The sequence below is a fragment of the Ovis canadensis genome, chromosome 20, assembly GCF_042477335.2.
Source record: "Ovis canadensis isolate MfBH-ARS-UI-01 breed Bighorn chromosome 20, ARS-UI_OviCan_v2, whole genome shotgun sequence".
NCBI classification, from domain to species: Eukaryota; Metazoa; Chordata; class Mammalia; order Artiodactyla; family Bovidae; genus Ovis; species Ovis canadensis.
In genome coordinates, this window is record NC_091264.1 from 21,262,107 (window position 1) to 21,275,379 (window position 13,273).

The window sequence follows — 13,273 nt, forward strand, 5'->3', positions numbered from 1 at the left end:
TCCTTGTTATTTATCTGTTTTAACATACTGCCATATGTATCTGTTAATCCCAACCTCCTAATTTATCCTCAACCTCCTAATTTATCCTCAACTTTGTGCTTTGGTAGCCATAAATTTGTCTTCTATATCTCTATATCTGTTTCTGTTTCGTAAATGAGTTCATTTAAACAATTTATTTAGATTTGACACAGAAATGATATCATATGGCATTTGTCTTTCTCCATTTGATTTATTTCACTTAAGATGATAATCTCTAAATACATCTGGCATGATTTCTTTTTTTTGGCTGAGTAATATTATATATTACATTATATATATGTGTATATAAATGTACATACACACATACATATGCATGTACCTACAGATATGTATGTACACATGTATGTATCAACCAACCACAACAAGGTGAATGAGACTCCTGTATGGTTTCTAGGGGAGAACTAAGTGAACAGATGCTTCTTCTGATAATACAGCAGAGATTAATGGAGACAACAACCACTGCAGCAGCACTTCCCATTTTTGTACTCTGTTTTCTCACATTTTCCACACATCTGGCTCATTTAACCAGGGTATTGTTGGGTGCGACCACATAAAAGAGCTCTACACTGGAAATCCAGACAATAGAGGGCCCAGAAGTGAAGGTCATGGATATCCCACCATTGTCACTATAATCCGCCAGCTTTGCTTCTTCATTTATTAATTTGTCATTTAAGATGTCAGTGAACTATTAGAAGATTGCATCCTTTCCCAACAAGGATGATGAGGCTATTTTTGTTTCTCTGACTATTGAGAACTGAAATTAGATGCAAATTTGTGACAACTGAGCTGTTTTGGGGGGTAAATGTGTGATCTTGCCCAATACAGTTTTGCAGCTCATTTTAATAGACTTCACACCAAGTGCGCTGGTTTCCCAAAATAAAAGTGTGTGTCCTACATACACATTAAGACAGTACTTCCATTGTCAGCATCTAAGTTTTTTTGTTACTTACTATCTTCCCCGCAATTGCTTCCCATAAGCAATTACATTGTAAAGAGTAGTTCTTTCCTATGACTCTCCTTTTGAGTTAGATTGCAAGTTCAGTTTAGATGAATGAAAAGAACCAAAATGTGAGATTACTGAGAGAAACAATATATTTCCACTGCTTTTTAGCAAATCATAAGCAATGTCAGAATTAAGAAAGCATTATTGGGTGGAAAAAAATTGCAAATGATGGCAAACCGGTGTTTTCAGTGCTTTTTGTTGTCTGACATTCTCATTGTTCAAAGAGAGAGACCAGATCATTTCCACAAACAAATGCTATGAACTTTTAAAACAAATGTCATCACTCTGTTTGCAAATGATCAAAGTCAAAAAGAACATTGTCATGCGAGGGAAATGAAGAATACTAGGGAATTTAAAGGCATTTAGTCCCTCTTCAGTCCTCTGTTAGTGGTTTTACGTACTCGGTGACACAAAGGAAATGGGAGCTGAGGGCCTGGGGTGAGAAAGAAAACAAGCAGGTTGTGATGACAAGGGGACAAGGCAAAGATTGCACTGTCACAGAGAAGCTCACATGGCTTAATTTCAATTTAAAGGGTGACTTGAACGCTTGGCCTGATGGAAATTTAATGATATGCTATGGTTCATCTGCACTTGTCAGCTGGCCCCAAGCTGCGATAATCAACTTTTCAATGTCAGACTCATTTACTCCTCGAAGAATCCTAAAATAGCCATTCTCTCCCCAGGACTTTCCCCAGGAATTGGCAGCAATCTGTAGGAAAAAAAAAAGAGAGAGAGAGAGAGAGAGGAATACTGAGTACCATGTTTGGATATTTAATCCAGTCTGTAATGTTACAAGGGATTCCTGCGTCATTTTATATGCCTTTGACTTATTATAGACTGTGATTATTGAGAACCTGCATATTTTCTAAATAAGAACAAAACAATTATGTTACTCATTAATTACATTCATAGGCATGTATCCTCATGTTCAATAAGTAGAGTTGGCTTCCCTGGTGGCTCAGACGGTAAAGCGTCTGCCTACAACGTGGGAGACCCAGGTTCGATCCCTGGGTTGGGAAGATCCTCTGGAGAAGGAAATGGCAACCCACGCCAGTACTCTTGCCTGGAAAATCCCATGGATGGATGAGCTTGGTAGGCTACTGTCTATGGGATCACAAAGAGTCGGACACGACTGAATGACTTCACTTCACTTCTTCACAGAGTACAATGGTAACATATGCATGGGTTTGAAGTGCCACATTAGATGACACAAAACTGCAGTTACAGAGGGTCTGCTATGTGACTGGTCCACGATAAAAAAATAGCCTGTGTTCAGGGAGCTTACAGTCTAACGAGAGATGATCAACATAAGGCAAGTACTAAGGTAGGAGTATGTGCATAGAGAAGCATCTCATTCATCTGAATGGTTCAGGGAGGTTGTCGGAGGAAGTACCACCCAAAATGCTTATTAAAGCCTGGGAGTCAATTGACCAGGAAAAAAAGGAGAAAGAGAGATTCGGGTAAAGGGAAACAGTAAAAACATAAATATAAAAGCATGAAGCATTGAAATAAAGCAACAAAGTTGTCATTGATCATAAAACAAAAGCAAGTTGGTAGCTTATGAGGCTGGAAGGGAAGGAAAGGAAATCCATGCAGAGAAAACAATGGTGAAAATGATACAAGTCATTGTTGCTTCCAGCAGGAAAACAGGTGGACAAATTTACATTTTGATTACATTACTCTCTATGAACTGAGATGGGTAAATTTTAAAAGGCTGGGGAAAAATGCAGGGATGTAAGCAGCCCTTTGCTGAAAACTGTCCTCAGCAGGAAACCCCTTCTTTTGCCATGTTAGCGAAGCTATATTTTAACTAAACTTAACTCAGGGCCTTCTCATGCTCTGCTCATCTCAACCTAAGCACACTTTTCAAATCTTTTGATCACACACTACCATGTCTAACCCGTTGGTTCTTCCCATAAATCAAAGAAATAGAAACGAAGATTAAGTAGCCAGCAGGTGACTAGACCTCTTCCCCAGCTTCCCCTTCAGTAATTTCAAAAATGAACTGTGTGAACAAGATAGCAACTAAAGAAAGACCACAGAAAGTTGACAACGCTGAAGGCAGTGGGGGACAGTGATGACCCTGACCCCCACCCCAGTGATTAACTGAGATCATTCCCCTTTTCCCTTTAAAATTTTTGTGATGAAGTAGAATCTTCAGACTTGTTTTTCAGGGGGCACAAGTCCACCTTCTCCCCAGGTTACTGGCTTTCTGATTAAACAATGCAGGATACAGCATGCTTGGGGCTGGTGCACAGGGATGACCCAGAGAGATGTTATGGGGAGGGAGGTGGGAGGGGGATTCATGTTTGGGAACGCATGTACACCCGTGGTGGATTCATGTCAATGTATGGCAAAACCAATACAGTATTGTAAAGTGAAATAAAGTAAAAATAAAAATTTAAAAAAAAAGAAACTTCCTTTTCACCTTTATTTCTGAGCTCTCAATACTGTTCCATTAATCTGTCTGTTTTTATGCCAGAATCATATTGTTTTAATTACTATAAATTTATAGTATAGCTTGAAATAGGGTAAGACGGTATTCCTTGCTTTGTTCTTTTGAAGGATTGTTTTGTCTACTCTTTTTTGTTTCCATATAAATTTTAGAATGGTTTTTCTATATCTATAAAAATGCCATTGGAATCTTGATAGGGATTACACTGAATCTATAGTTTTTTGGCAGTATAAATGTTTAATAATATTAATTCTTCTCATTCAAGAGTACAGGATACCCTTTCACTTATTTGTGACTAAAAAGTAAAATAAACATCTTTCATCAATGTCTTATAGTTTTCAGAGTAAAGGTTTTTCACCTTTTTTTTTTGATGCTATTGTACATGGGATTGCTTATTTTCTTTATTTTTTTCTGATAATCTGTTGCTAGTATATAAAAAGGTTATTGATTTTTGTATGTTAGTTTTGCTATCCTATAATTTTACTGAATTAATTGATTTGATCTGACAACTTTGGGATGAAGTCTTTAGGATTTTCCAAACATGTATACCTTGGAGATTTTGCAGATTCAGTCCCAGCACAGCTATAAAATGAATATTGCAATAAAGTGAGTCACAGGAAATTTTTGGTTTCCTAGTGCCTATAAAGTTATATTTACACTATACAGTAGTCTATTAAGTGTACAGTAGCATTATGTCAAAAAATAATGTGCATACTTCAAGAATACTTTATTGCTAAAAAATGCAAATCATCATGTGATTATTTTGGAAGTTGAAATATTTTTGCTGGTAGAGGGTTTAAAATATTGCAAGCATTACCAAAATGTAACATAGAGACACAAAGTGAGTAAATGCTTCTGGAAAAATGGTGCCTACAGGCTGCTCAATACAGCCTACTGCCATAAATCTTCAATTTGTTAAAAAAAGAAAAAAGTTGAAAAGAGCCAAAAAGCGAAGTGCAATGAAACACAGCATGCCTGTATATAAAATCATGCATCTACAAATAAAGATGATTTTACTTCTTTCTTTCCAACTCTGATGACTTTTATTTCTTTTTTTGCCAGATGGCTCTGGAAAGGACTTCCAGTACTGTTTGTTTCTTTTAAATGAATTTACTTATTTTAATTAGAGGATAATTATTTGCAGTATTGTGATGGTTTTGCTGCACATCAGCACGGATCAGCCACAGGTGCACATGTGTCCCCCCATCCTGAATCCCCCCTCCCTCCCCACCCCATCCCTCTGGGTTGTTCCAGAGCACCAGCTCTGGGTGTCCTGCTTCATGCATCAAACTTGCACTGGTCATCTATTTTACATATGCTAATGTATGTTTCAATGTTATGCGCTCAGACTATACCACAAAATTACAGTGATCAAAACAGATTGCTACTGGCACAAAGACAGCAATATAAATCAATGGAACAAAATGGAAAGTCCAGAAGTAAATTCACACACCTATGGATAGCTTATCTTTGACAAAGGAGGCAAAAATATAGAATGGAGAAAATACAGTCTCTTCAACAAGTGATGCTGGGAAAACTGGTCAACTACATGTCAAAGAATGAAACTAGAACAGTTTCTAATTCCATACACAAAAAGACACACACACACACACACACACACAAGAAACACAAAGTGGATTAAAGATTACACTAAATGTAAGACTAGAAAATGCATAACTTTTAGAGGAAAACATAAGCAGAACACTCTCTGACATAAATCCTAACAAAATCCTCTATTAACCACTTCTAGAAATGGAAATAAAAACAAAAATAAACAAATGGGACATAATTCAACTTAAAAGCTTTTGGACAATGAAGGAAACTATAAGCAAAATGAAAAGACAGCCTTCAGAAAGGGAGAAAATAATAGCAAATGAAACAACTGATGAACAACCTAATTGAAAAGCAGGCAAAACACCTAAACAGATATTTCTCCAAAGAAGACGTACAGATGCTAATAAATACTTGAAAACATGCTCAGCACCACTCATTAGTAGAGAAATGCAAATCAAAGCCACAGTGAGGTGTCACCTCACACTAGTCAGACAGCCATTATCAAAAAGTCTACAGAATAAATGCTGGAAAGGGTGTGGAGAAAAGAAAACCCTCTCACACAGTTGGGAATGCAAACTGGTACAGTCACTATGCAGAACAGTGTGGAGATTCCTTAAAATCTGGAAATAGAAAAGCAATATGACCCAATAATCCCACTACTAGGCATATACAATGAGGAAACCAGAACTGGAAGAGACACTTGTGCCCCAATGTTCATTGCAGCACAATTTACAATAGCTAGGACCTGGAGGAAACCTAGATGTCCAACGTCAGATGAATGGATAAGGAAGCTGTGGTACATATACTGAGCCGCAAGGGAAGCCCAAGAATACTAGAGTGGGTGGCCTTTCCTTCTCCAGCAGATCTTCCCAACCCAGGAATCAAACCAGGGTCTCCTGCATTGCAGGCAGATTCTTTACCAACTGAGCTGTCAGGGAAGCCCTCATATACACAATGAAATGTTACTCAGGTATAAAAAGGAACACATCTGAGTCAGTTCTAATGAGGTGGATGAACCTGAAGCCTATTATATAGAATGAAGTAAGTCAGAAAGAGAAAGATAAATACTGTATATTATGGATATATATGGAATTTAGAAAGATGGTAACAATCATTCTACATGAAGGGCAGAAAAGGAGACCCAGACTTAAACAACAGACATCTAGACCTATGTTGAATAGGTGTGGTGAGAATGAGCACCATTGTCTTGTTTCTCAACTTAGAGGAAAAGATTTCAACCTGAAACCATTAAGTGTATATATATATATATATGTGTGTGTGTGTGTGTGTGTGTGTATGTCAATATATATGTGTGTATGTATATATATAAAATATTATCAGTAAATATATATGTCACATATGTTATTAAGTATAATGTTATCAGTATATATATTAGTTATGCTATATATTATATACAGGGTATATATATATTATCAGTATATGTGTATATATAGTATATACTGACAATATACAGCCTTAATGCAATCCTTTCCCAATTTGGAAGCAATTTGTTGTTCCATGTCCAGTTCCAATTATTGCTTCTTGTCCTGCATATAGGATTCTCAGGAGACAGGTAATGTGGTCTGGTATTCCCAACTCATTAAGAATATCCCAGTTTGTTGGGACCCACACAGCCAAAGGCTTCAGCATAGTCAATAATCAGAAGTAGATGTTTTTTGGAAAATCCTTGCTTTTTCTATTATCCAATATATGCTGGCAATTTGATCTCTAGTTTCTCTGACTTTTCTTTTTTTTTCTCTAAATCCAGCTTGAACATCTAGAATTTCTTGGTTCACATAGTGCTGAAGCCTAGCTTGAAGGATTTTGAGCATAATCATGCTTGCATGTGAAATGAGTGCAATTGTAAGGTCATTTGACCATTCTTTGGCTTTGCCTTTCTTTGGAATTGGAATGAATCCTGACCTTTTCCAGTCCTATGGCAACTGCTGAGTTTTCCAAATTTGCTGGCATAACTAGTGCAGCACTTTCACAGCATCAACTTTTAGGATTTGAAATAGCTCAGCTAGAATTCCACCACCTCCACTAGCTTTGTTCATAATAATGTTTCCTAAGGCCCTCTTGACTTCACATTCCAGGATGTCTGGATCTAGGTGAATGACCACACCATGGTGGTTATCTGGGTCATTAAGACCTTTTTTTGTACAATTATTCTGTACATCCTTGCCACCTTTTCTTAATCTCTTCTGCTTCTGTTAGGTCCTTTCCATTTCTGTCGTTTATTGTGCCTTTTTTTGCATGAAATGTCCCCTTGGAATCTCCAGTTTTCTTAAAGAGACCTCTAGTCTTTCCCATTCTGTTGTATTCCTCTATTTCTTTGCATTTTTCACTTAAGAAAGCTTTTTTATTTCTCCTTGGTTTCCTCTGGGACTCTGCATTCAGTTGGATATATCTTTCTGTTTCTCCTTTGTCTTTCACATCTCTTCTTTTCTCAGCTATTTGTAAAGCCTCCTGAGACAACCACTTTGCCTCCTTGCATTTCTTTTTCTTGGGGATGGTTTTGTTCATCCCTCCCGTACAATGTTATAAGCCTTCATCCATAGTTCTTCAGGCACTGTACCAGATCTAGTCCCTTGAATCTATTCATCATCTCCACTGTATAATCTTAAGGGATTTGGTTTAGGTCATACCCTGAATGGCCTACTGGTGTTCCCTACTTTAATCATTTTGAGCTTGAATTTTGCAATAAGGAGCAGATGATCTGAGACACAGTCAGCTCCAGGTTTTGTTTTTGCTGACTGTATAGAGCTTCTCCATCTTTGGCTGCAAAGAATATAATCAATCTGATTTTGGTATCTACCATCTGGTGATGTCCATGTGTAGAGTTGTCCCTTGTGTTGTTGGAAAAGAATGTTTGCTATGACTAGTGCTTTCTCTTGGCAAAATTATTTCAGCATGTGCCCTGCTTCGTTCTGTACTGCAAGGAAAAACTTGCCTGTTACTCTAGGTATCTCTTGACTTCCTACTTTTGCATTCCAGTCTCCTATGATGAAAAGGACATCATTTTTCAGTGTTAGTTCTAGAAGGTCTTGTAGGTCTTCATAGAATCCTTCAACTTCAGCTTCTTCAGCATTATTGGTTGGGGCATAGACTTGGATTACTATGATATTGAATGGTTTGCCTTGGAAATGAACCAGGATCAATCTTTCATTTTTGAGATTGTAACCAAGGACTCTTTTGTTGACTATGAGGGCTACTCCATTCCTTCTAAGGGATTCTTGCCCACAATAGTAGATATAATAGTCATCTGAATTAAATTCACCCATTCCTGTCCATTTTAGTTTACTGATTCATAAAATGTCAGTGTTTACTCTTGCAATTTCCTGTTTGACCACATCCAATTTATCTTGATTCATGGATCTAACTTTCCATGTTTCTATGCAATATTTTTCTTTACAGCATCAATATTTACTTTCACCACCAAGTACAACTATAAATAGACGCCGTTTCTGCTTTGGTTCAGCCTCTTCATTCTTTCTTGGGCTATTTCTCTGGTCTTCCCCTGAAGTGTGTGCGAGTGTCTTAGTCACTCAATCATGTCCAACGCTTTGCAACCCCATGGACTGTAGCTCAGCAGGCTCCTCTGTCTTTGGAATTCTCCAGGCAAGGGCACTGCAGTGGATTGCCATTCCCTTCTCCAGGGGATCTTCCCAACCCAGAGATTGAACCTGGGTCTTCAGCATTGCAGGCAGATTCTTTACCATCTGATCCATGAGAAAAGGCTCCCAGCAGCATATTGGACACCTACTGACCTAGGGGTTTGTCTCTCAGTTTTGCCTTTTCGTACTGTTCATGAGAAACCCCAGACTGAAATATCAACAGCCTAAGATATGCAGATGACACTACCCTTATGGCAGAAAGTGAAGAAGAACTAAAGAGTCTCTTGATGAAAGTGAAAGAGGAGAGTGAGAAAGCTGGCTTAAAGCTCAACATTCAGAAAACTAAGATCACGGCATCCGGTCCCATCACTTCATGGCAAATAGATGTGGAAACAGTGGAAACAGTGTCAGTCTTTACTTTTCTGGACTGCAAAATCACTGCAGATGGTGACTGAAGCCATGAAATTACAAGACACTTACTCATTGGAAGGAAAGTTATGACCAATCTGGACAGCATATTAAAAAGCAGAGACATTACTTTGTCAACAAAGGTCCGTCTAGTCAAGGCTATGGTTTTTCCAGTGATCATGTATGGATGCAAGAGTTGGACTATAAAGAAAGCTGAGCACAAAAGAATTGATGCTTTTGAACTATGGTGTTGTAGAAGACTCTTGAGAGTCCCTTGGACTGCAAGGAGATCCAGCCAGCCATTCTAAAGGAGATCAGTCCTGGGTGTTCATTGGAAGGACTGATGCTGAAGCTGAAACTCCAATACTTTGGCCACATGATGTGAAGAGCTGATGCTGGGAAAGATTGAGGGCAGGAGGAGAAGGGGATGACAGAGGACGAGATGGTTGGATGGCACAACTGACTCGATGGACATGGGTTTGGGTGGACTCCAGGAGTTGGTGCTGGAAAGGGAGGCCTCGTGTGCTGCTGTTCACGGGGTCACAAACAGTTGGACACGATTGAGCCACTGAACTGACTGACTGCTCATGGGGTTATCAAGGCAAGAATACTGAAGTGGTTTGCCATTTCCTTCTCCAGTGGACCATGTTTGTCAGACCCTAACTAGCAGCCTTGATAGACAACGTGCCTGAAAAACTATGGATGGAGGTTTGTGACATTGTACAAGAGGTAGTGATCAAGAACATCCCCAAGAAAAAGGAATGTAAAAAGGCTAAACGGTTGTCAGAGGAGGCCTTACAAACAGCTGAGAAAAGAAGAGAGGCTAAAGGCAAAGGAGAAAAGGAAAGATAGGCCCATCTGAATGCAGAGTTCCAAAGAATAGCAAAGAGACATAAGAAAGCCTTCAGTGATCAATGCAAAAAAATAGAGGAAAATCATAAAATGGGAAAGACTAGAGATCTCTTCAAGAAAATCAGACATACCAAGGGAACATTTCATGCAAAGATGGGCACAATAAAAGCCAGAAATGGTATGGACCTAACAGAAGCACAAGATATTAAGAAGAGGTGGTAAGAATACACAGAAGAACTATACAAAAAAAGATCTTCATGACCCAGATAACCACAATGCTGTGATCACTCACCTAGAGCCAGACATCCTGGAGTGTGAAATCAAGAGGGCCTTAGGAATTATCACTACAAACAAAGCTGGTTGAGGTGATGGCATTCCAGTTGAGCTATTCTCAAGTCCTAAAAGATGGCATTGTGAAAGTGCTGCACTCAATATGCCAGCAAATTTGGAAAACTCAGCTATGCCCACAGGACTGCAAAATGTCACTTTTCATTCCAATCCCAAAGAAAGGAAACGCCAAAGAATGTTCAAACAAATGCACAATTGTACTCATCTCACATGCTAGCAAAGGAATGCTCAAAATTCTCCAAGCCAGGCTTCAACAGTATGTGAACTGAGAACTTCGAGATGTTCAAGCTGGATTTTGAAAGGCAGGGGAACCAGAGATCAAATTGCCAACATCTTTTGGATCATTGAAAAAGTGAGAGCATTCCAGAAAAACAACTGCTCCTGCTTTATTGACTACACCAAAGCCTTTGACTGTGTAGATCACAACAAACTGGAAAATTCTTAAAGAGATGGGAATACCAGACCACCTTACCTGCCTCCTGAGAAATCTGTACATAGGTCAAGAAGTAACAGTTAAAACCAGGCATGGAACAATGATTTGGTTCCAAATTGGGAAAGGAGTACATCAAGGTGGTATATTGTCACCCTGCTTATTTAACTTCTATGCAGAGTACATCATGTGAAATGCTGGACTGGATGAAGCACAAGCTGGAATCATTATTGCCAGGATAAATATCAATAACCTTATATATGCAGATGTCACCATCCTTATGGCAGAAAGTGAAGAGGAACTGAAGAACCTCTTCATGCAAGTGAAAGAGGAGAGTGAAAAAGCTAGCTTAAAACTGAACATTCAAAAACCGAAGATCGTGACATTAGGTCCCATCACTTCATGGCAAATAGATGGGGAAACAATGGACAGAGTGACAGACTTTATTTTCTTGGGCTCCAAAATCACTGCAGATGGTGACTGCAACCATAAAATTAAAAGACGCTTGCTCCTTGGAAGAAAAGCTCTGACCAACTTCAGTTCAGTTCAGTTCAGTCGCTCAGTCGTGTCCGACTCTTTGCGACCCCATGAATCGCAGCATGCCAGGCCTGACCAACCTAGACAGATATTAAAAAGCAGAGACATCACTTTGCTAACAAAGGTAGGTCTAGTCAAAGCTCAGTAGTCACGTATGGGTATGAGGTTTGGACCATAAAGTCAGCTGAGTGCTGAAGAATTGATGCTTTTGAACTGTGGCATTGGAGAAGACTCTTGGGAGTCCCTTGGACTGAAAAATCAAACCAGTCAATTCTAAAGGAAATCAGTCATGACTATTGGAAGGACTAATGCTGAAGCTGAAACTCCAATACTTTGGCCACCTGATGCAAAGGAAAAACTGACTCATTTGAAAAGACCCTGATTCTGGGAAAGATTGAAGGAAGGAAGAGAAGGGGACAACATAGGATGAGATGGCATCACCAACTGGACGGACGTGAGTTTGAACAGAGAAGGGAGCAACAGAGGATTAAATGGTTGGCTGGCATCACTGACTCAATGGACATGAGTCTGAACACATTCAGGGAGATAGTGAAGGACAGGGAAGCCTGGCAGGCTGGAGTTCATGGGATAGCAGAGAGTCAGACATGACTTAGCACCTGAACAACAGTATATAAAATTAATATTATTATATATAGTAATCTTAATAGATTCAGAAAGAAATTTGACAAATTCTGTATTCGTTCATGATACAAACTAAACAAATTAACTGTAGATAAAATGTACCTCACTGATAATATATATGTCATTCTGTCAATGGATATTTCATATTGATTGGTTTGTATATGTTAAAATATCCTTGCATGCCAGGTATAAATCATGATCATTGTGAATGATTTTTTAAATGTGCTTCTGTATTCAATTTGGCGGTAATAAAATGTCTTAATTGCTGTAGATGTATATGAATTCTTGAAACCTGGCAGCGTACATCCTCCAGCTTTGTTCTCCTTTACTGTGGCTATCTTGGGCCTGTAGGGTTTTTACATTCCCATCTAAAGTTTAGAATCATTTTTTCAATATAATCCTCTCTCTTCCAAAACCATAAATAAATAAATCTCTAATTTTTAGATTAGAATGTTAGTAACTTAGTAAATCAAGTTGGGAATGCTAATCTAGAGGTTTGGCGTCATTAATATGGTATAATTCTCCTTTAAGCTGCTGCTGCTAAGTCGCTTCAGTCATGTCCGACTCTGTGCGACCCCATAGACAGCAGCCCACCAGGCTCCCCCGTCCCTGGGATTTCCCAGGCAAGAGTGCTGGAGTGGGTTGCCATTGCCTTCTCCACTCCTTTTAGCTAGGGCTTCTTTAATTTCTCCCAACACTGAAAATCTTGCACATTTTTCATTGAAATATTCCCTTAAATTTTAAATAGTTACACCATTTTAGGTCATGTTTATTTTAAATTTCCCATTGTTTCTAACTACTATATAGAACTATAATTTGTATTTTATATTGACCTAATTTGACTGATGTTGAAACTGAAACTACAATTTTTGGCCACCTGATGTGAAGAACTGTCTCATTTGAAAAGACCCTGATGCTGGGAAAGATTGAAGGCAGGAAGAGAAGGATGAGATGGCTGGATGGCATCACCAACTCAGTGGACACGAGTTTGGGTGGACTCAGGGAGTTGGTGATGGACAGGGAGGTCTGGCGTGCTGCGATTCATGGGGTTGCACTGAGTCAGACACGACTGAGCAACTGAACTGAACTGAATATCAAGAAAGCTTGCTAAATAATGCTATTTCTAACAGTTTATTTCTATATGTATTTTTTAATTTTCTATACACATAACCATGTCATCCGCAAATAACTTAGGTTGTATTTCTTTCCACAACTCTGCCTTTATTTTTTTATTTTACTATACTAGATGGAACCTTCAATAAAATGTTAACAAAAATGACAATAAATGTTTTACTGTTCAATGATAAGGGAAAAATGTTCAGCACTTGACCATTAATTATGATGTTATCTACTGGGTTTTTGAAAGTAGACTTTATAAGATTAAGGAA

The 13,273-nt window shown here is 38.6% G+C and overlaps 1 protein-coding gene across 4 annotated transcripts in view; it reads right to left on the bottom strand.

The window, feature by feature from the left end:
* Positions 1 to 1,108: 1,108 nt before the first annotated feature.
* TINAG (tubulointerstitial nephritis antigen) overlaps positions 1,109 to 13,273 on the bottom strand; it is a 108,325-nt gene continuing 96,160 nt past the window's right edge. For all 4 annotated transcript variants that reach the window (XR_011251390.1, XM_069564106.1, XM_069564105.1 and 1 more), the window contains one exon: positions 1,109 to 1,751. Coding sequence is in view for 3 of the 4 variants with exons in the window: in XM_069564106.1 (XP_069420207.1) it covers positions 1,617 to 1,751 (135 nt within the window). In the remaining variant the exon portion in view is untranslated. The remainder of the gene's footprint in view (positions 1,752 to 13,273) is intronic.